The sequence below is a fragment of the Canis aureus genome, chromosome 37, assembly GCF_053574225.1.
Source record: "Canis aureus isolate CA01 chromosome 37, VMU_Caureus_v.1.0, whole genome shotgun sequence".
In the NCBI taxonomy this organism is placed as follows: Eukaryota; Metazoa; Chordata; class Mammalia; order Carnivora; family Canidae; genus Canis; species Canis aureus.
Genome location: NC_135647.1, coordinates 3,195,031 through 3,219,349, shown reverse-complemented (window position 1 = coordinate 3,219,349; position 24,319 = coordinate 3,195,031). Strand labels below are relative to the sequence as shown.

Below are 24,319 nucleotides of genomic sequence, written 5' to 3'. Positions count from 1 at the left end.
AGTTCTTGCAAACATTTCCTTCCAGTCTGTGGCTTGCTTTCTTTTTCTCTTAACATTGCCTTTTCCGGAACAGAGCTTTTTAGGTTTTTTTTTTTTTTTTTTTAATAGATTTTATTTTTTATTAGAGAGAGAGAGATCACAAGCAGAGGGGAGGGGTAGAGGGAGAAGCAGGCTCCCTACAGAGCAGGGAGCAGGATGTGTGGGACTATTCCCAGGTCCCTGGGATGGTGACCTGAGTGGAAGGCAGACACTTAAGTGACTGAGCCACCCAGGCACTCCAGAACTTTTTAATTTTAATGAAGTCCAGTTTATCAGTTATGTTTTTCGTGGATTATGCCTTTGGTGTTATATCTAAAAAGGCATCACCATACCCATGGCCATCTCCGTTTACTCCTCTGTTATCTCCCATGCCTAAGTTTTTTGAAGTAAACTTTTTCATCAAAGTATAATACACCTTCCGAAAAGTTCACAAATCCCAAGCTCACATCTTAATGAAGTTGTACAAAGTGAACCCTCTGCGTGAATCACTACCTACCAAGCTCAAGACAAAGAACACTACCAGAGCTTCTCAACTTCCCAGGGTTTTGCTCTAGTGATTTTCACCCTTGCCCTCTACCCCTCAGAAAATATAACTACTCTCCTGACATCTGTTATGATAGGTTTGCTTTATTTATCCTTGAATCCTTGAACTTTGTAAGTAATAGCATTATATAGTATATACTCTTTTATATTTGGCAACTTTTGCTTTTTCCTGTGGAGAGGTTTTAATAATAGGTTTATTTTCTTAAATAGATAGATGACTATTGAGATTATCTATTTCTTCTTATGTACGTTTTGGTAAATTGTATTTTTCAGAAGGAATTTGTCCATTTCTTCTTAAATGATACATTTTTGACCTAAAGAAAAAATTTCAATACCCTTTAGTTATATTTACAGTGTCTGTAGGATTTCTACTGGTATTTTTTTCCATTTTTCTTTTTGATCATTTGATCCTTTTCTTTCTTTTTTCTTTCTTCTTTCTTTCTAACAGTCTTGCTGGGGTCTATTAATGTTTCTAGTTTTTTGAAGAACAGGATTTGTTAAATTTACTTATTTTGTTACTTTCTGTTTAATAGATTTCTTTCCTTTTCTTTATTATCCTTTCCCCACTCCTATTTATGAGGATGGAGTGGGGATTAATTTACTGTTTTTCTTTCAAATATCTTGAGATGGATACTTAGATAATTAGTTTCTAGCTTTTTTGGGATTCACATAAGTATTTAGGACTATAGATGTCACTCTAAGCATGGCTCCAATTGTATCCCTAAAATGTTGATATCATAGTTTTTTAAAATTTAAATCAAAATATTTTTAAGATTTCCATTGTGATTTTTTTGGAAGGATCATTTGTTATTTGGAAATATATTGCTTAAGTTCTAATTATTTGGGGATTTTCTAATTCTCTTTTTGCAATAATTCCTGTGTTAATTGCACTTAGTAGTAGCAATCAGAGAATATGCTTTGTGTGATTTCACAGCAGTTAAGGAACATCCTATGTATTTGTTGAGACTTACTTTTTGGCTCAGTATATTGTCACTTTTGGGAAATAAAGGCTCCATGTGTACTTGGAAGAAATGTTCTGCAATTATTAGGTACAATTTTAAATATTTCAAACAGATTTTTTTATTGTGCTCTTGATATCATCTGTGTCTTTATAACTTTTTTTTTTTATCTCTTTTATCATCTACTGACAGAGATGTGTTTAAAAATCTCCCACTGTTGCGAGGTAGTACAAACATATATGCATGTATATGATAATCTATGTGTTTTCCTTTTGTTACCGTTAGATTTATTTTGTACATTTTGAGACTATGTTATTAAGACCATACAAATTTAAAATTATTTCTTCTTCATTAATGAAATGTCTCACTTACTGAACTTGTCTTCTATTATTGCACATATACTAATTTTCTTTTGGTTAGTGTTTGCAGCATATATCTTTTTACATTCTTTTAGATTTACTTCTAAATACGTGTATCTATAAGTGTTCTTGAAAACACCTGATATTTTGTTTAGATAACCCATTTTTACTGGTTTTGAGTATCCTAGTACATTTATTGTAATTATTGATTTATTTGTATAGCAATCTACTATATGTCTGCTGTTTTTTCCTCATTTTTCTTTGATTTTTTTCCCTCTCCTTTTCTGTCTTTTAGATTAATTACATTTTTTAAATGACTCCTTTTTCCCTCTGTCCCTGCTAACTTGTTAGTTATATGTTCTTTCATAAGAATAACAATATGGATTAATGTATTCAAATCTCTAGAAATATTCACATTAAAAAAGACCTGTTTGACATCATTTAATGTAGCAGTTTCCAAACTTATTTGGGAAATGGTATGAGGTAAAATAGGGACTCTCAGAGCACCCACTATCCTTGGGGAGACACCCATCTGGAGCCTTAGTGAAGCTGCATGATCTTTCTGGGTATTTCTACAGTAGTTATTTCTTGATAAACTTTGATAAAATGTGCAGAGAATGTGGGGTTATATAATAGGTCAGCGACCATGGTAGTTCTGTATCAGTGCATAGAGCTTGAGAATTAGTCTAGGAAACCAAATGGTTAATATAGTTTTAGGAACCTTCACAGGAACATGCCCCGGGGAAGGTGATAACTCACATGTAACGGGAAATTGGTTGAAAGATTTGTAGGAAGAGCATACATTCATGTATTACTCATTCCTCCCAGTGAACAGACTACATTCATTGCAGTCCTTGAATAAGTAAGCTGATGTTCACAGTCTCCCAGTCTGGTCATTGAATTTAGACTGTCTGATTTTTAATACTGATTTTTCAAGTTACAAAACCTACCTTTAAGAGCTTAAATACATTCTGATGCTTTGTCTGAGGTTGTTAGCCATAAGCTAATTAAGTATTAGGATCCATGTGCTAAAATTGAAGCTGTTATCTGAATAGTTAACATTATACCATTTTCTTGATAATAATTAAGTAGCATGCATCTGCTCACCCAGAAGAGTGATCAACTCATTAAGACACAGGTTAAAAAGAAGCAATTATATCACTCTTCCTAGGAGTATTTGCATTTGAAATAGGACTATAGAGGAGAGGGTAACACTTTAGTCCAAAGAAAAACATCTCTAACAGTAAAGTTTTTATATTGTTATGCTTAATTAAACAATCTTTCTTTTCTCCTATCCTTTAGGTAGGACAGAAAAAAAGGGGAGGTGTGATGGTAATTGGGAATTAACTCTGACATTAGAAAGAAAAAAATGTTCATTTAAATTAGAATCAAATTTAAGTTAATTTTCAGGCATTATAAAACAAATGCAATTCTGAGAACATGAACATTCTAAGAATCTTTTTTTTCCTTTCTCAGGTGTGTCCTCTTTAAGTATTCAATTTGCCAAACTCCCAAAGGGATTAAAGCATTTAAATTTATCTAAAACCTCATTGTCACCTAAAGGTACAGTATGTGTTATTTACTTTATGTCTGAATATTTCTGTTACACCATGCTACCTTAAATAGTTAGAATTGTTACTCAGTTATGTATCTACATATGTATTACAATACTATGATAGTTATAAGATAAAGAAACTATGTAATTGGAATTCTGATTGTCTAAAGTGAAATGCTTTCAGAGCAGAGAATAATTTTGAGATACAGTATTTCACTTTTGACTTTAAGTCAGGAAGTGCTTACCTATATTTCCCCTGCCCCCACCCCCCTGTTGCCCCCATCACACACACTGTCAGATAGATGGTCTCCTACACAAAAGACTGGTAAGCCTAACTGCCCAGCCACACTATAGCTCTACGCCTCTATCCTGCTCTGGAAATTGCCTTTCCTTCCCCTGAGTCTTTTCTGACTCCCCCCTCTCGTGTATCTGATTGTTCAGCACATCCTGTCCATTCTATCATTATGTTTTCATATCAGCACCCCTGTAATACTTGAAATATCCCCATGCACATTGTGCCTTTGTATGTGTTTTGTATCTTGGAAAGTCTTTAATCCTGTGAGATGAAACCTCCTTCTGCCCTTCCTTCGTGTTTCTCTTTCCTATATGACTCCTTGATTCCTCACACCAAACACTCCCCTTCTGTTGCTTCTGGTCACCAGATGTGTGGAGGTTTTTCCTCACACCAAACAATTCTCTGCGATACCAGCTAGGTGTCCCACAATTTAACTCAATTCTGATCCTGTCTACCCAGAGACAGCATCAGATCCCACAGGTTCAGGGCTGAGTCCCACAAGACTGCTCCCAAACTGCCTTTAGATGCCAGTTATAAGCCCAGGTTATTGGAGGTTCCAAAGACCTTGCCTTGGGTTTGATTAATTTGCTAGATTGGCTCACAGAACTCAGGGAAACACTTACTTATGTTTGCTAGTTTATTTATTTATTTTTAAAGATTTTATTTATTTATTTGAGAGGGAGGGAGTATGAGGCAGGGGGAAGGGCAAAAAGAGAGGGTGACAAGCAGACCCCCCCCGCTGCATGGGGAGCCTGACACAGGGCTTGATTTCAGGACCCTGAGATCATGACCTGAGTCGAAGGCAGACGCTTAACTGACTGAGCTACCCAGGCACCTCTGTTTGCTAGTTTATTAAAGGATATGATAGGGCAGCCCTGGTGGCGCAGCGGTATAGCGCCGCCTTCAGCCCAGGGTGTGATCCTGGAGACCCAGGATCGAGTCCCACATCGGGCTCTCTGCATGGTGCCTGCTTCTCCCTCTGCCTGTGTCTCTGCCTCTCTCTCTCTCTCTCTGTCTCTATGAATAAATAAATTTAAAAAAATCTTTAAAAAAAATTAAAAAAAAAATAAAGGATATGATAAAGGACATAAATGAACAAGCAGGTGAAGAGATAAGATATGGGATAAGACAAGGTGTGGGAGAGTCTTGAGCCCAGGAGCAGCTGTCCTTGTAGAGGTGGAGTGTGTCACCTTCCTGGTGTGGATGTGTTTGTCACCTGGAAACTCCCTCTGCCATTGGGATTTTATGGAATCTTCCTCACTTAGGCATCATCCATTATTAACTCAGTCTCCAGCCCTCCTCCTTTTCCTGGAGGCTAGGGGTACAGAGGGAGCTGAAAATTTCAAGTTTCTAATTGTGGCTTGGTTTGTCTGCTGATCAGCGCCATCCAGGAGCCCACGCAGAGTCACCTCAGTAGAAAAAGAGATGTCCCCAGTGCCATTATGACTTAGGAAATTGCAAGGGTTTAGGGGACTCTGTACCAGGAATAGGGCCTCCGGCAGAGACCACTATATATGTTTTCTATGATTGCACACCTTTCCTTATATTCTTGAGAGCTTCGGTTTATTTTATAAAACATTTATCTGTAATCGTCTCTTCTGAGATACCTTCCCTATTCCTAAGACCTCAGTAGAATCAACCGTTCTTTCCTCTATGTTACTTTTAGAGCATATTATTGATCACATTATTACTTATAGATCTAACATTCCTGTACAAATACTGTGTTTCCATCCTAGAGGGGGGCTGTCCTTGCCTCCTGACCTCCATCTCTCCAGCCCCTGGCACAGCACCCAGACCACTGTCATGTTTATGGGCTGTATATAGAGGGCCTGAGTGTCAGCTCTCAAGCAGATTGCCTGGGGTTGAGTCCTGATTTTTTACTTAATATGAACATGCCTTCACAGGGTCTTGGTTTCTCAATTAAGCCATTTATAATATGGAAATATGGAATTAAGTCAGACACTTAGACACTTGGGGTACCTGGTGGCTCCGTTGATTAAGCACCTGACTCTTGGTTTTGGCTCAGGTCATGGGATCCAGCCCCACATCTGCCTTCCAAAGATCTTAAAGCTAAGTCTAGTCTGGTGATGTTACCCTCTACTCCAGCAAATCAGTTTGATAAAAACCTTTTTATGATGATTATCAAAGCATTATACATTTATGATAAAGATTTAGAAGATACTGAAAAGCATAAATAAGAAAGCCAAATTCCTTGTAGTGCCAGCACCAAACCATATGAGACTGCCACTGCTGACAGCCTAGCACCCACCCTTCCACGTGGTTTCTGCCTGTATGTAGTTTATCTACATGCCAACATACAGACACATGCATATGTGGTATTACAGTATGTGTGCCATTTCATAAACTTTTCTCCCCATGTGGTATATTGTGATCCTTTATGACTGCAAACACTTTCAGTGGCTGCATGCTGTTCCAGTGTGTGGAAGACATCCTATAATTTATTTAAATGATCTGTTATATTTTTGCATGGTTTCTAATTCTTTAATCATGCAAACAATGCAAACACGACTTCTGTATATAATTAATAGTCATTTGTTACTTATTTAGGATAAATTTCTCTAGAATTGCTAAATCAAAAAAGCTTTTAAAAAATGCTTTCTTTTGTTATTTATTGTCAAGTTGTCCTCCAAGTTATTTGTATGAATCTCTGTGCTCCCACCACCATTGAATGTTATTCTCCTTTTTCATTGTTTATCAAGCATATAAGCAAAAGCATTCTGATTTTTAAAAAAGATTTATTTATTTGAGAGAGAGAGCAAGTGTACATGAGTGGGAGAAAGGGCAGAGGGAAAGAATCTTTAAGCAGACTCCCTGCTGAGCAGGGAGCCAGTGTGAAGCTCCTGATCTCACAGGTCGTGAGATCATGACCTGAGTGGAAACCAAGAGTCAGACACTTAGCTGACTGAGCCACCCAGGCACCTCAAAGTGTTCTGATATTTTAGTTTCTTTGCTTACTGCTTAGGTGAATTCTCTGCCCTCACTCCCATCCCTACAACACCCTCCATTTCTTAGTCATTTGTCTTTCTTTTGGTGGAAGTTAGTAGTTTCCATCCTTTGTTATCTATTTGCCATGTTAATCTTCTTTCTTGATTTATATATATTCCCTACATATTAAAAGTGTTAATCATTTATCATGTGCTCTATAGGTATAACTTTAAAAATTTTATTTTTTTGTTGAAATATAATTGACATACAACATTATGTTAATTTCAGGTATATAATGTAATGATTTGATATCTATGTGTTGTGAAATGATCACCACAATAGGGCCATCTGGTACCACCTTTATCCAGCTGTAAACACTCCAATAATAAATACAAAGAATGGTTAAAATCACTGGACAGCCAGAATGGAGAATGGTGTGTAACTCTGTTTAGTTTAGGTTGTAAGAGCTCTGATTTTTTTCCATCCTATATTTTTGTAATTTCCTGCTATTAGTGTGCCTATTAACATAGGCCTCATGTGGATGTGGCCTCAAGAGGTAGAGGAGGAAGTCTTTCATTTTGTTTTAGTAGCATGAAGCTGAGCCGAGAATATAATTCTCTCCTGATTCTGTTCAGATGTGTTGATTCTGTCAACACACATTACAATTTCTTTTACACTGTGATGAGAACTTTTAAGATCTACTCTTAGCAGCTTTCAGATACACAATACGGTATTAACTGTAATCACTGTGCTATGTGGTCTCTTTTTTTTTAAGATAGAGGTGTTTAAAAAAACAAACTTGAATTTATATGTTTAATTTATTTGTTCATTACTGTGAAACAAATAGAGGGATATGGTGATCATTTAACTTCCCAAGGACAAATGTGGGGTTGGGGTACCTCCATGCCACCACTCACTATGTCTCTATCCTCCAATGTCATGAGGGTGGGAGGTTCACCAGGCAGAACAGAGTTCCTCAAACCCACGTTGCCCATGCCCTTCACAAATAAAGGTCACTACACTACATTTATCTCTTCTCTGCCATAAAGTATGTGTACATTAAAATATGTGTTTTGAGAATTAATATTGTTTAATGATATTCTGACCAAAGAATTTTAAGCTGCCCTTCCTAAAAGATGTATGTCTTGAAATGTAGGTTGTTTTTTTAATATATAAAAAGGATTTTTTTTAAAGGATTTCATTATTCTTGTAGATTTTCCTCTAGTATTTAAAAGGTTTGAAGATTCACAGTAGCTCAGATTACATTGCAGTCTTTTGCTGAATTTGACATTTGTATTTTAGTCCTATGAAAACATTTATATTCATGGCTCCATAATTCAAGTCAGATTTTTTTTTTAATTTATCCATAACATCCCCAATGTCTCCAAATACCTTTTCTCTTCCTCAGATATTAGCTAAATGATAGTTTTCTGGATTTCTAGTAAATGTCCTGCTGGTTGCCAGATTATGTCAGTGCAGGGCCATCTGGTACCACCTTTATCCAGCTGTAAACACTCCAGTAATAAATAGGAAAAATAGTCAAAATCACTGGACAGCCAGAATGGAGAATGGCGTGTAACTCTGTGTTTAGTTTGGGTTGTAAGAGCCCTGATTTTTTCCATCCTATATTTTTGTAATTTTCTGCTGTTAGTGTGCCTTTAAACATAAGCCTCACGTGGATGTGGCCTCAAGAGGTAGGGGAGGAAGTCTTTCATTTTGTTTTAGTAGCATGAAGCTGAGCTGAGAATATAATTCTCTTCTGATTCTGTTCAGATGTTGGCCAACTGCCAAGTACCCACACTTGTCAAGAAGCATTTTCCTGTCAAGACTAATTTGACCTTCTAATTTCGGAATTTATTTATTGAGTTTTGTTATACTTCCCTAAGGAAGTGATTTTACAAATGATTTTCTTGATGAAAATTCGCCATGTTTTGGACTCAATTATTCCATTACCGAATATACTAGTACTACTACTAACAGTATACACTGGTGATTTAGGCAATCATAGATGTTACCTTCAGAAATTAGCCTTCTATAGGCCATTGCAAGTTCCTTTTATCCAGCCTAATTAATCAAATCTCCACCTCCTTCATTGCTGAGCTCTTGTTTCTTACCTGATAGAACTGACCTCACTGGATTATGATTATTTGACTGTGTCTCTCACTTGACGGTATATAGTGTCTGCTGGGTCACCAAAGCCCATGCCTAGTGGACAGTAGGTCTTAGATAAACTTTTGTTGCAGTGAATAAATATTCCCTGGGGAATGCTGATTTTTTCATGCTGGAATTTATTTAGTTTCCTTCTCGATGGTCTTTGAACTTTTTGAGGGCAACGGATGGGTCTGACTTACATATATTTCCCAATCCCCAGAAATTTATAAACAGTTTATGAGCGCTTAATAAATGTTGAATTGATAGCCAACAAATTCTTCCTGGTACTTAACTAAAATATTTTTCACTCTACACTTCTGTCTCCTCTCTGTACATACCCAGAAGCACATTCGTGCCTGATAAATGGCTCAGTAGTCTTTATCAGACACAGAGTGAGTGCAGTCATGTCTTGTGACCCCCCAAAACTGGCGATAAGATAATAATCCTTTCATCAGTGCCATGCACCAAACATTCTAAACTTAGAGCAGAGACCTGCTCCAGTGCGGGGCTGTACCTGGCACCCTCTGCTTTTTTCTTGGAGCGACTCACTAGATCCTGCTATTGTGACCAATTCTGGCTCCCATTGGCAGGCCCTACTGCTCACCCTCCCCACCCCTGTCCCTTATCCTGAGGAAGGCTCTGTGTGAGTGTGGATGAAAACCCCATTCACTGTCTCCCCAGAGGGTGCTTAAGATAGGCTGGGATTTTCAAGAAGAATTTTACTGAAAAAAAAATTTATAAATGTATATCCAGTTTAGAAATAGCCATATTTCCAAAATATACAAATTGAAACTGTGAACTGTAGAAACAGGAAGAGCTGTGCTATGTCCCATATCCCTGTTACTCTAAGAGTGAGCATCAGTGCTACTGTGTATATTGGCATCTTCGAATCCCAGTGAGCCACCAGACTCTCCTGGGCTTCCATTTTGTAGTCACCCCTTTCTTATGCCTTTCCTCCCCCATGGAGAGAAGTGGCCTGAGGAGAACCCACCAACAGGCATGCCCCCATAATGGTTACTCACATAGAAGAGAACATGGCTCTCACCTCACAGAATACTCTTGCCCTTCTTAGGTGTTTATTCTTTGTTTTTTGAGGTGGCAAGAACCCATTCAGTTCAGTTCAGTTGACTTTGACTTGAGCCATTTGTGTTATGTAAGTAGTGTATACAGTGTCAATTACTCATTTTGCCTTTTGATTGCTTCTTACATTGTGTACAGATCGTGTTTTCTTTGTAAAAATCCATTTCCATCTGAATTTTGCCGTAAATATGAAATTTTTTTTTTTTTTTTTTTTTTTTTTTGTTTGTTTGCCGTAAACATCATGGGCTGCCTGGGTGGCTCAGCAGTTTGGTGCCACCTTCAGCCCAGGACATGATCCTGTAGACCTGGGATCAAGTCCCACATCAGGCTCCCTGCATGGGGCCTGCTTCTCCCTCTGCCTGTGTCTCTACCTCTCTCTTTCTATTTCTCATGAATAAATAAATAAAATCTTTTTTTTTTAAAAAAAAGTATGATATATTAGGTAGAACAATTATCTGATTTCTATGTTAACTTCTAAGTACTTTAACTAGGCTGTAGTGCCTGAATACAATCTACATTACTCAAATCCTATACACCAAGTCAGGAACACCGAGTAGAATTAAGAGAAAGGTAGAAGTGACCAGTTAGTCTTGTATGTACCATTTTAGGACTTCAAAGTCAAATCCTTTCCATCCACATCAGAAGTGGAGCAGAATGAAGCCACCTCTCTCTCTCTCTCTCTCTCTCTCTCTCTTTCCTACTCCATGAGATGGCTGTGTCTGTGACTAACCTCTTCTTTCTTAGAAGACAGTCCTACCTTTGGGGACAGACAATACTTGTGGCTGACCTCAGACCTGCAGTTTGAGGCAGAGCCATTTATAGAACTCCCAAACCTCATTTTGTTTTCTGGCGTGCAAACTGAGCCTGGATCTTTTCCATGTTGCAGGGGTGAATAGCCTTTCTCAGTCACTGAGTGCCAACCCATTGACTGCCACCACCCTTACCCATCTCGACCTCTCAGGGAACGTCCTTCGTGGAGACGACCTCTCGGTAGGTTTTCCTTTCCTCATGGCCATGTTCAGAGACACCAGATCCCCTGATCCTGAATGATTGTCAAATGCGGCTCTTCTCATCTCCCCTTTTCATGACACTTTCAGATCATTTAGTTATGAGCTCATGAGATATTGTAGAGAAAAATTCTAGAGCTATCCTTAACTAAATGTAGTTTAGCACACAGATCCCCCGGCCACCCAACATTGCTGAAGTGTGATTCTTTTTGGAAATACTTTTTCTGAAGGACTTTTTTCCCCCTTCATTTTAATCGTTATTGCACCTGTTAAAATTGCCTGATAAGAAAGATTGGAAATGTAAACTGATTTCATCATTAAATAATATTGTTAAGAAGACAGGTGGGTTTGTTGTTATTGTTGTTTTTAGTAGTTTGCTGTTAATAGAAAATATTGGGATGAAGTCCAGTCTTATCTTCCATGAATACAGTAGGGAGAGGAGAGGTCTGGGAAGATATTGGGGCCACTTTTTAAAGAAGTTTGAATTTGAAGGCAAAAAGTTTACCCTCAATGATGAGATTCTTCATGCAGCTGAATTGGTAATATAAATGTTTGGCACATCTTATTGGTACAGTGAACTAGGTATGATCTCACTATCAGATTGAGTGAGTTGTCCCCTCTGGTCACCATGATAGAGTTGAGAAGAAATGCTCCCTTACCTATAGCAAATGTGCATCTTTGCACATTTGTGTGCCTTCTACCTTTGTGTGCCTTCTACCTCTTTATGGGGTTGAAAACCATTGTGAGATTTATTCTTATTTCTCTGTAAAGCAGGGAATATTGCCACAGTTCCTTTGTAGTATCTTTCCCCCTCTCGCTGATAACTTGAACCCATTTTAAGCAATACTGTTTTCTGGTGTGCCATGACTTTTTCAATGCATTGCTCCATGTTAGTGGTCACCTTCAGTGATGATTCGTAAATCTGCTCCCTCCCAATATGAAACAAGGAGTCTGATGGGAAACCACCAAGACATTATGGTGACAGACAAGAGAAATAGAGGGGTAAAAGAGGAGCCCAAAGATTAAGTAATAAGACTCTGCTAACATAGGGGCATTTAGTCACTCAAGGTAGAGTAACCCAGAATTTTTTCACTGGCTGAGAGGGGGTCTTGTACTAGCTTGCCTCTGGGGTAGGAGAGATGGAAGGATGAGGCCTGAGTGAGTGGGTACCCAGCCCTGGACAGGCTCTAGGAGGTTCTGGGAGCCATACAGCAGGTGCAGCGAGGGGCTTACTGGGCCCCTACCTGCAGGGGACCTGCCTCTTTGGAGAGGTGTTGGCCAAGTAGGGTCTTGTCACCAATCGAGGGTGATTAGAGCTCCCCCAGCTGGTGGATGAGAGGAAACCACAGCGCCAGGCAAAGCACGATAGAAGCAGTATCTTTACCGTAGCCAGAACAAATTATTTTTCTGGATCAGAACGTCTCATAATCCAGTCTGTGGTGTGTGTCTAGTTATTCTAAAGTATTTACAGGCTAATCTTTTGCTTCTCTGAATTCCTTAGTAGAGGGATTTTGCTCAAGCATGATATAGCTAAGCCGCTGCACTGAGTCTTTGCTGAGGACAAGGGCATCGCATGTCGGTGTAAGCTTTTTTGTTTTTACAAGGATCTGGTGGCATTCCGTGAAGCTAAGGAGAATTTAGTTCTTTTCTTGGTGACAGGAGTTTGGATGCAGCTTATTTTTGGTGGACTTTGGGAGTTGCTACTCACACAGGGAAGTGAGGTGGCACTTAAATTTATTGTTTTGATGGCCTTGCACAGGAATAAGGGGAGAGTTTAGACATTGTGACCCTTTGAAACCAGACGTGTCTTACTTATATGTGAGGTTTTTTTAAAGAAACTAAACTAATAGTGCCATCAGACCCTTTCTTGTTAGATTATGAAAGTAAGGATAGAAAAATAGCTGTGTTGGACAGAAGAGAGTATTGCCTGAGACCCATCTTATGGTTCAAATTCAAATTAGTGAAACTTTGAACGTTTTCAAAAATGATTAACATTTTGATAGGGTGAGTGCTATTCAGGTGGAATTTTAATCTCAGCAGTTAAAATTAATTAGCACTGCTCCAAAATTATAAAAATGGAGTTAATCAGGAAAATTAAGTCATGTGTAACAAAAGGGGGTTTGGCAGCCAAGAGTTCATTTGGCCTTTTTTTTTTTTTTTTTAAACTCAAACATAATTTTATTTTAAATATTCTTTGGAACTTTGCTCCAGAGAAGGCAAAGGAATGACATGAAATTCTGCTCATTCTCTTGGGAAGAGTAGAGAATGATTATGGGAGGATTTGGGCAACATCTTTTTAAAATACTAACGTGTGTGTATGTGTGTGTTTCCAGATCCTAATGTGTTTGTTTTTTTGTTTTTTATTTCAAGTACATGTATAGTTTTTTGGCTCAGCCGAATGCCATTGCTCATCTGGATTTATCCAATACGGAATGTTCCCTGGACATGGTAATGTTTTTTTTCATATCACTCTGGGGGTGTCAGAGCATCCATTTAGATGGGGTACAGAGAAGGCTTTCTCTCTAATAAAATATTCTCTTAGTCCTTGAAATATTTGAAACTAAGAGTGTCTTCTTTCTTCCTCAGGTCTGTGCAGCTCTTCTCCGGGGGTGTCTCCAATATTTAGCTGTGCTCAATCTCTCCAGAGCTGTCTTTTCTCACCGGTATGGGTTTATACCTGCCATCACTGTCATCTAGGAATATCTTCCTCCCAGAGAAGGTCATAGCGATCTGAAAATAGAGCGATAAAGGATGTGTGTTGCGCATGAAGGGAGGTGACCTTAAAACATAATCTATCAATATGTTGCCTTGAAAGTGCAAGTTTTTGTTATTTTTTTTCACTGAAGTACGATGGATATTCTTAACACCCCTTTCAGTCTGCTATGTGAACTGTCTAGTAACTGCTTGTCATATGTACACAGGCACTCTCAATACAGTAAAAACTCTTTTAAAAAGGACTTTTCAACAGTGAACTTGGAAGCAAGTATAAACTCCCCCTGGGAGCTTATGGCTAGCTCCATGCATTTAAAAAAAATTTTTAAGACTTAAAAAAAATTTTTAAAAAGATTTATTTATTTATTTATTTTAGAGAGAGAGAGAGAGAGAGAGAGAGAGATCGCACACAGGAGGGAGGGGCAGAGAGAATTTCAAGCAGATTCTGTGTGGAGCCAACACAGGACTCTAATCCCATGACTGTGAGATCCTGACCTGAACCTAAATCAAGAGTTGGCCACTTAACCACCTGAGGCACCCAGGTGCCCCCTTTGTGATGACTGGTCTTCAGTAGAGCTATTGAGCTTACTAATAAATCACCTTGTCTTCCAAATGAGAGGTTTTATTGAATACCTAGCACCTTACCTAGAAACAATCCTAGCAAGCCTTAGTAATTATCTTGAAATTGATGTATTTACATTGAGCTGTGGACTGTCCGCCAGGCTATTCATACTTTTGTTCATAAGTATATCAGTCAGAATAGGATAGATTGCTTCATAATAACAAATGATCCTCCCTTCCCACCCCCATCTCCATGGCTTTCAGCAGTCATAATTTTGTGACACGTCCCTTGTAGGCTGGACAAATTGCCTTTATTCTGGAAGGCAGATCTCTAGCCACACAGCAGAGGACCAAGAATTACGGCTCATGCTGGCTGGGAAAGCTTCTCTCTGAAAGTCATACACATCACTTCTATTTGATGTGATGTCCCCTTGCCCAAAGTGACTCTCATGACCAAGCCTGCCAGTGGGTGGGGTGATGAGGCATCATTTTCTCACAGAAAGGGGCAATGGATATTTGGAAACATTGGTACAGTAGACACCAGACAAAGTAGTAGTAGGAGAACGTATATTCAGAGAATATTTTAACATTTGCTAACAAAAAACAAACAGGAGCGCATAAGCTTATATTGTTCCACTATTTGGAACCAGAGTTCATTGGAAACATCTAACATGTATTCTACCAGAATTTTCTTTCCTCTTAAATTTATTTTCAACCTCTTAGAGGTTCTGCTTGTTTTAAAATTATCTTGTTTTAAAAACTTTTTTCTAATATTGACAGGTTTTCCTGGACCTCTGTACAAGAAATATTGTTGAATGTTATATGGTTGAGCTAGACCTGGCCTGGCCTCTGCCCTCAGTCTCTGTGAATCCACCCACAGAGTGTGAATAACTACCATTAAATGAGTGTTTACTCTTCATCAGGCTAGTGCTTTATACATGTGGATTTACTCAATCATGCCATCAATTCTGGCAGATAGAACAAAACAAGCAGAGGGTTCACATTCCAACTTTGACCCTGGGATCTTGTTTTTCTAAAACTCTCATAGTATGGCGTTGACTCTGCCTCTTTTTCGAGATGTATGATTTCTACTATAACAACAAGGGCACATATTTGGAATTTACAGCCATCTCCTTTGGAGTTTTGTCTTTATTTTAATATTTGGCTTGAAATTATTATATTTGCCCGATGGCGGAAGAGCTGAGCAGGCCATTTGCCTTGCAGGCTTCATGCCAATCAGACTTTCTGTGTTGTTCCTCGGTTCAACATCCGGTCGCATATTATTGAATCTAAGACATGCCACATCCAAGAGTATTGCCAAAGTGCATGTAGTAATTCTAAGTATTCAATGCCACCCAGGGGGAAAGCTCTTTAAATTGTGAGAAATCTACATCTCCTTTGACCTCTAATTTCTTAAAAACTCAAACAAGGAGATCTGTGGGCAAACACACTGAGTTCATTGGCTGCGATTAATAGCAATAGTTTTAAAGACTTAACTTAATATCTTAACTTCTTAATAGTTTTTAAGACTTAACTTTAATATCTTAACTTCTCTTGCATCATTCCTTTGATGGCATTGGATATATTTAGCTTCAAGGCATTTTGTTTCTTTTTACCTTTAAATTTCTCCCAAAAACGTTATGGATTCATGGGTTATTTCCCAGTGTCTGAATAACCAATGGGTAATTTTGCCAATCTGGGAGTGGGGTACAGGACCAGAGGTGCAAATGCTAGCATGACTCTCGTGTTTTGTTTTTTAGGAAAGGAAAAGAAGTACCCCCATCCTTCAAACAGTTTTTCAGTAGCTCCCTGGCTCTGATGCAAATCAACCTTTCAGGCACAAAACTGTCTCCTGAGCCCTTAAAGTGAGTGGTCAATTAATTTTCACCAGAACTTTTAACGTTCAGTTTGTTATTATGAATGTACTTGAAGAAGATGACACATAATCCTAAAACAGACGGCGCAGATGAAAATGCCTTTCTAACTTGTAACTTGGGACACAAAAGGAAATCACATTCTTTTTGAGTACATTGTGCACTGTTGATATTATTGCATCTTCTGTTTAAAAAAAAAATCTTCCTTTGGTTTGTGACCTTGGCAGTTGTCACTGATCTTCTATAAATGTGCACTCAGATGCTGTTTCCTTTATGTTAACCTCTGTTCAGCCTGTTTTAGGTGTATTCATATATGTGTGTTCTACTCAATATTTATTCTACATATTTCTCCTAACCTTAATAAATTCTATACACAGTGTGTATGCAGCAGAGTCGGTTTTTAGGTGCTTTAGTTACTGAATTACCTAGGTCGGTATAGGCTATCTATCTGGTGTTTTTATTTGGCAGTCAACTTAGGTAATGGGTTAACATTCCTAGTGGTGGAGTTAAACTCTTTAACTAAAATATGGCTTGAGGATAACTTATCATCATTGAAATTTCTGTTCACCATTGCCAGAAATAATCAAAAGGGCTATAGCATCAAATTCTCTTTAAGTCTAAAGAACATATTTTCAAGTAGTTAAGAGTACGTACATGTTGCATACGCTCAAATGCATACACAGATTTCTCCTTTCCCCAGTTGGCATGTAAATCAGCATTTAATTTGTATGAAATGTTAAAATTAATGTCTGCTATTCATTTTACTAGAAAATTAATCTTTATCTAATTTGTGAGTTGCCTTTTTTCTCTTTGAGAGGTGTTTAATTCTTTTTTTTTTTTTTTTTTTTTTTTGAGAGGTGTTTAATTCTTGATTGCAGTATCTCACATGGCACCATAGGACTTAAACAATGAATGTCTTTAAGGACAGTAGATCTAGTCAAGTACGAAGAAAAAAATCCAATGGATATGGCAGCCTTTTGTTTTGTTTTGTTTTAAACATTGAATTGATATATTGAAGGTCTATAAATGTAACAGCTACAGATAGTAAAAGCCTCATGATGAGACTCTTTGTGTGGATATTAATTAAACTAATGGAATCAGTATTCTAAAAGGGGATCCATTATAATTTAGTCATATTTACTTATTCATTCATTTAACTAATATTTATTGAGCATTTGAAGTGTGCCAGACAAGAAGGTGGTACTGGGCAGAAAGCAAATCCACACTTGATCCTTGTCCTCATTGTACCAATAGGAGATCAAAACAGTTTTAGTGACAGGTGCACAGCATTCCAATTCTTTTAATGTTCTTGATCCTGTGAAATGTAGAGTAGCACTTGATTGATTAGCATTATTGATTTTATAGAATGTTCCATACCACCACAGTGCTGGATTTTACTGTATTGTTTGTTTGTTTGTTTGTTTGTTTGTTTAATTTTTTTATTCACGAGAGACACAGGGGGCGGGGCAAAGACACAGGCAGAGGGAGAAGCAGGCTCCATGCAGGGAGCCTGACGTGGGACTTGATCCCGAGACTCCAGGGCCATACCCTGGGCCGAAGGCAGGCACTAAACCGCTGAGCCATCCAGGGATCCCCCACTGTATTGTTCATTATAGAGACTTACTGATAAAAAAAAAATCATACCTCAAAGTGAACTTTGTAATTATTAAATCTTGTGACCTGTTGTTATTTATGTGAACATCTAATAGTGTCCTGTAAGTGGTCTCTTCAGCTCTGTGTTTTGCTTAATAAAAATTTTAATATGAGGGAACAGGCTCCATGGCTGAAGAGTCTGTAAGCAAAATTCCATATGTACATTTAATGTAATTCTATACCTTGAAAAGATATAACAAAACTAAGGTGTTCGGGTTTACCTGTGAGGTGGGGGGAATGGAAGAGAACTTGCAAAGCAAGACCCCAGTTTAGACACTGGGTCTCTGCTTGTATGTGGGCCGTAACCATCAGTGTTGACAGCACCTGTGAGCAGGCGTTGTGGGATTCCTAGTTTAGAGTGGAGGAAATGGAGGCCCAGGAAGCTACGTAATTTGCCCAAACTCACAGTCACAGGTTGGGTTTCCCGTGAAGCAGATGTTAAGATGGAGCACAAGATGTAGGAGATGGAGGCTGGGACATCCTGACCCTGTGTCCATCAGTCCTTGGTCTGTAGTCTGCCTCTGGAAGGATATGGCCTGGGACATGACATTTGCTTCAGCCAAGGCCACCGCTGATGAAGACTGACTGCCGAGGGGGTTCTGGGAGGTGCATCGCAGTGTCCACTGCCACCACCAGCTGCCACCAGCTGAGGACGTGCCTGCCCCGCCACTTTCCCCTGTACCAAGAGGGGTAGATGGAGGCCTTAGCTTGCTGAAAGATTGGGGGTCAGCAGCCATCAGAAAATATGCTAAAGCAATGCACCTTCTTTTGAGAGAAACCTGTTGTGCTCGCTTCGGCAGCACGTTACTAAAATTGAGAGAAACCTACTAAGTTTGGACATAACAGTATTCTGCAGAAGTATTCTTCTATTTGGGGCTGCTTCAAAAGCAGTGGAAAGCATATGACTGCTTACTTCAGAGCTGCGCTTTCTCCTTGCAGTCCATGATGAAGTATTTCAGTTTTAGTAAAGAACATGATGACATTGTTCCTTGGTGTTTTCTAAAGTCTTCAGAACAGCATGGTCCTTGTCTGTCCTGAGGATGCTCCTTGTCCTGCGTCACGCAGAGTAAGGCCCGAGCTCCTGTGTCCTGCTCACGCTGGCACCTTCACTTCGTTCCCCCTCGTCTCTACTTCCCAGTGCCCTCTTGGCTCCCTTTCACATGACACCCCTTCTCCCCATCTCCTGGGCTGAGGTTTTTTTTTTTTTTTTTTAGATTTTATTTATTTATTAATGAGAGACACAGGGAGGCAGAGACATAGAGGGAGAAGCAGGCTCCCAGTGGGGACCCTGGGATCACGACCTAAGCCAAAGGCAGATGCTCAACCACTGAGACACCCAGGTGCCCCTCAGACTGAGTATTTTTAAGAACCCTATTGCACGTGCTACTCAAAAGTCGTAACTAGCCTCACATATCCAGAGCCAGTGAAATGAGATACAAATTCTTCTGTTAACCAGGATTGCAGTTGGAGGATTAAAGAGGACAGTCGTGAAGACAGGTTTCCTTCCATCCCTGGGTTAAAAGTAATAAGGCTTCCTGCTGTAGGGCTTTCCCCAGCACATGCCAGGCTTTGTAGCTGTTCTGTCTGGCTTTCTTTTGCAATTGCTGTGAGTTGTTTGTATTTAGAGCCTCGGGAGCTGTTCCCTCCTCATGGCTGGTCTTCGGTACTATCCGTGTGTCAGTATCTTAATGTGCACCATTGTTTCCTCAGCCTTCATCTTCGTGTAAGACCAACAGGAAGAATTTCCCTCCCACTGAAGCATTGTAAGAATATAGTGTTAAAATATGTGGCTAGGTTCTAGAACCCCAGCACTTATTAGAACAAGAAGGGACCTCTTTGGTCATGTGCTGACTCTCCCATTTTGCTGATGAGCACCTGAGATAGGAGAAAAGCAGCGTGTGATGTCTCAGGAGCTACCACGCGGTCAGTACAGAGCCAGGACTTGGGGACTGGCCTTGGGCTTCTCCGTCTCAGGCGATTTCAGCCGCTCAAGACTGCCCCCAAGAAGGAAAGGGGGGGTAGAAGGGGGTTGGGGGGAAGCACTGGTTAGGGAAAGAGAAGCAATTTAGTAAATAATTAAGCAGGAGTATGCGCCCAGGTGACATCTGCCCAGCCTTTCCCACCTCACTCTTACCCCGGGGTATTTTTGGAGTCTACTGGGTGCAGTCCCTTTTCCTGGGAACATTGAGAACAGGTGGTGAGCCCCCACCTCCTGGTTCCACCCACTGGTACTTCCTCCTATATGCCTATGATGTGTGCCCACCATTGCCCGTGCCTGAAATCAGGAGCTCTCTGGTGCTCACCTGTGTGCTTCTCCCAGGACCTGGTGCAGGTCTGATCCCTTCGGTGTGACTGATGGATGTGTGCACACGTGTAAAATGTCTGCATCAAGCCTGCCAAAGTGCATGATTGTACAGGACTGACTTGTACAGGTGGAACCAATTCATTGTTTTAGAGATGTGATCCATGTGATGAGTCCAGCCTCCTCGACGTGCAAATCAGAAAATTCCTTTCCACGGTGCTGATGCAGTTTGCCCCGACACCAGCTAGTGGTGGCCAGCTGGACAGGCAGGATCCTGGACTCAAGGCTCCAGACTTGTGCCTTCTCTCTTACCTCCTGCTGTAAATGCTTAGAAAAACAAAACAAAACAAAAAACAGCCCTCTGCATAGACCGTAATTTCCTATGCTAGATAGTACAGAGCCTGACTTCTTCATAACCTGTTCCTTAGGGAAAACCAGTGTTATTTTGCTACTGTGATAACAATTGCCTAATAATTTCCTAAACAATATTAAAGGTGTTCTTAAGCAGATGCAGGTGGGAACTGATCTGTGATGAACACAATTTAATTTCAGTGTGCAGTTAGGAGTACTGTTGGTTTATTTGCATAGGAAAAGCGGTCCTGGAAGGTCATGCATTCTTATTACGTCCACTGCCCGTCAAACAGAAGAATGTTACAGCATCATTTTCTCACGGAGTCTGGGAGGCAGAAATGCGGCCGGGATTTTAAAACCTGAGGTGGTGCTTGGTGCTTGACCTGTGGTTCGGAAAAGCATTCTTCCTTCTCTGGGCTTTATTCAGCATGTGACTATGTTTTGGGGGCAACGTGTGGAATTTGTATCTAACGTGTGTGTTTTCTCCCCTCAGAGCACTGTTGTTGGGCCTGGCTTGCAATCATAACTTGAAGGGAGTTTCTCTTGATCTCAGCAATTGTGAGGTAAGAACACATTTAGACTATGGAATGGAAGAGATTATAATACCATCAAAATTGCTTTGCCTTTTTCCTGGAAAAAGTGTGAGACTGAATCTGGAGGGTTCAGAAAAACACATTTTATAGATGTCTCTGATGTTCTGCATTTTGCAAGTTTTATCTACAAACAGCCATAGAACACCATTCAGAAAGCGTTTGAGTGGGTTTTTAATGACTTAGGGATTTGTTTTGTTTTGTTTTTATTCATTCTTAGTGCCAGTTGCTTAAATATCTTATGATGAAGGCTTTAGATAGAAAAGCCATAAACTAGCTTTACTGTTATGAAAAACGTAACATTCTGCATTCCTTGCGGGGCACAGATGCCTGTAATCTGACATGAGTTCAGAGACTGTGAAAGAGAATGGCTGTGGTGTCATTCATCTTATTTTTTTAAGATCTTGATTTAAAACAGGAAAATTAAGATGCTTCTCAAAATTCTAACAATTGCAGACACTTCCTTTCAAAGAATACCAAGATAATTTGAGACTAAAAACCTCTACATTTTAGAGGGTACCTAAAAGTCTTGAGACTTTCCTTTTATGTGGAGACCAGTAAGGAAATACCCAGGTACAAATCATGGGGCCCCTCCAGAGCCTGACTTTAACCCCATATGTCATACTTGGTTTCTTCTGGAGGTGATGTCCTTTCATTTCTGTACCTGGGCCTGTGTACCCACTCTTCTCTCCTTCTGGCTCATGTTTGGTGTGTCCCACTTCTTCTCCAAGGCTCCCGTCTCTGAGGAGTGAGGTCAAGTCCAGTTTCCTCCATGTCTGTGTCAGATTCCGAGGGTTCAATTTGAATTTGGTCTCAAATGATATGCGGTCCTACATGAATTAGATGATACCTCAAAATCTCAACACCTATATCTGCAAAATGGAGGCAACATTAGTGCCTTACCTGGTGGCTAGTGTTATGGAGTTTAAAGGAGCTCTTCTTCATCTGGGGCATCTGGGACATATAAAAGTTATTTGTTTTTATTGTTTATCTGTTTGTAGAATTTCTCCCCTGACTGCTTCATTCCTTTGTGATCTTATTGTTTTTCTGATTGTCTGGTACTTTTCTGCACTGTCAAATTTTCATGTGTAAGTCAGTGTTGTTTGTTTTAAAAATATATTTATTTATTATAGAAAGAGAGAGAGAGAGAGCATAAACAGGGGTAGAGGGAGAGGGAAAGAGAATCTCAGACTCCCCACTGAGCACAGAGCCCAACGTGGGGCTTGATCTCAAGACCCTGAGATCATGACCTGAGCCGAAATCAAGAGTTGAACACTCAACTGACTGAGCCACCCAGGTAGCCGTATTGTTCCTTTATTTATAAAGACAGACCATATAATAGAAACCAAGTTTGGAAATATGAATTAATTGTTTACCAATACTTTCTTAAGGAATGTGGCATTAATTAAAACTTTTGTTTGGGGGGAGGAGTAAGAAGAATGGGGGTAGGAAGGATTATTCTATTAAAAAAAAAAGCAAATTCGTACAAACTTGATTGCTCTACTAGCTCACACTACTGAATGACCCAAACCTTTTACTATCCTCATTAAATATAGTGATTCCTATCAGTACAACATCTTCCATTTAATTCTGTGATCAAAATAGAAAGGGACATAAGTGATCATCTGGTTCCCATACTTAGGGATGAAAAAAGTAAGGTCTAAAGAAGTTGAAATGATCAGCTTGCTAATGGCAGAGTATGATGAAAATGTGCTTTCCTGATTGTTGTTAATTATACAGGTAATTATTAGAACATCAAATGTGATTAAGACATTTACTTCTCAAATAAGTTGTTAGGTTATCATATGCCCAAAGAATACTGTGTTATATTGCTATGTCACTTGTTTTTAAACTTCTTTATCATCCCACTGGGAATAATGTTCAAAGACTGTTCTATTTGGTGAACTGTATAAAATTGACATTTTTGTAGGTCAAAATGGTAGACTGTTGACAATTTCATTAGGTTCCACCAAATGGCTAATAGACCTTTTTCCTTTATGATTTTTTTTTTACTAAGGTGGGAATCCAGATCAAATGATTGCTCTCTGATGTTAGGGTTGGCCGTTAGGATGATGGCAATTACAACTTTATTTTGGCCATTCACTTACAGATTATATGATACAGTGGTACTGCTGAGAAATGGGAACCCTTCAGACTACCTTAGAACCCTTAGTACCGTGCTCTCCCATCATCTTAACGCTTGAATCACAGTTCTGGTGGCCACATTTATAAAGTCACATTATCTTGCTGCTTGTGGAAATTGATGAAACACAAAGTTATTTTTCTAAATTAAGGTGTCTTGTCATATTTTTCTTCTTACAGATGGGTGTCCAAATCTAACTAGGTTTCTCTTTGCTTCTCTCCATGATAAAGTAAATCTCCCCTGGAAAGGTGTTAGGGGTTATGATATTATCTGCATAGAATGCTTGGCCATTTTGAGTATTAACTGATACCCTTTTAATTATTTGATACTTCACAGTTTAGGTAGTGCTCTTAGAAAAAGTCTTTCACCAACTTGGATGTTTGAAATTATTCATGTGTATATTTTTTTCTTTTCTTTCTCTCTTTAGCCATAGTAGACACAATCCCCTCTACTGTTAGCATGCCCATCAAAATCATGCAAAAATTCAGCACTTAATGTTCCCTTATGATCAGATAAATTGCCCCACCTGTGGTGGTAGGGGATGAAACTTCTCTCTGATGCCATGTCATCTTGGAAATCTTCCACAGTGACCCAGGATGAGGGGCTGACCTGAAAAGAGTCAGTCCAAAGTGTAACACTGGATATTTCCTGATGTGGGCACCAAACAAGTTCACGGTCCCCCAATGATGCCTCTAATATGACAGTCTACCCAGCCATGGAAGCAAAGGACAAATGTGATGTAACATGAAGTTTTTGTATTTTATTATGAAATAGCTACTTGCCATTAGTTAATTTTAAAATCAGGTTTGTGTGGGTGTTACAGAAGATAAATGGCCATCACTTAAGACAGTGGTTGAGTTTACTGGGAGGGGTGAAGGAAGTAACTTTGAAGTCAGAATTACATGTTTACAGAGATGAAAAGAGGATATGGTCAGTGATATTGTAATAGTGTTGTATGTTATCAGATGGTGACTCCACTTAGCATTCTGAGCATTTAATGTACAGAGTTGTTCAATTATCCTCACCTGAAACAAACATGTACACTGGACACTGTGTGTCAACTACACTTGAGTAGTTTTTTTTTTTTTAAGTGTCTACATAGGAAGCTTAGAATAACTTTACTTATGGAAATGATTTTTAGTTTTTACCATTGCTGGTCCCTTCACTGTCCATGCTCACCTCTCTGGTGACTTGTCCCT

At 39.2% G+C, this 24,319-nt stretch overlaps 1 protein-coding gene across 5 annotated transcripts in view; it reads left to right on the top strand.

Moving 5' to 3' along the window:
• The window catches only part of CARMIL1 (capping protein regulator and myosin 1 linker 1), a 312,186-nt gene that overhangs the window by 170,842 nt on the left and 117,025 nt on the right, over positions 1–24,319 (top strand). For all 5 annotated transcript variants that reach the window (XM_077886140.1, XM_077886138.1, XM_077886139.1 and 2 more), the window contains exons 12-17: positions 3,377–3,463; positions 10,814–10,917; positions 13,305–13,382; positions 13,521–13,597; positions 15,968–16,072; positions 20,881–20,950. In XM_077886140.1, the coding sequence (XP_077742266.1) occupies positions 3,377–3,463; positions 10,814–10,917; positions 13,305–13,382; positions 13,521–13,597; positions 15,968–16,072; positions 20,881–20,950 (521 nt within the window). The remainder of the gene's footprint in view (positions 1–3,376; positions 3,464–10,813; positions 10,918–13,304; positions 13,383–13,520; positions 13,598–15,967; positions 16,073–20,880; positions 20,951–24,319) is intronic.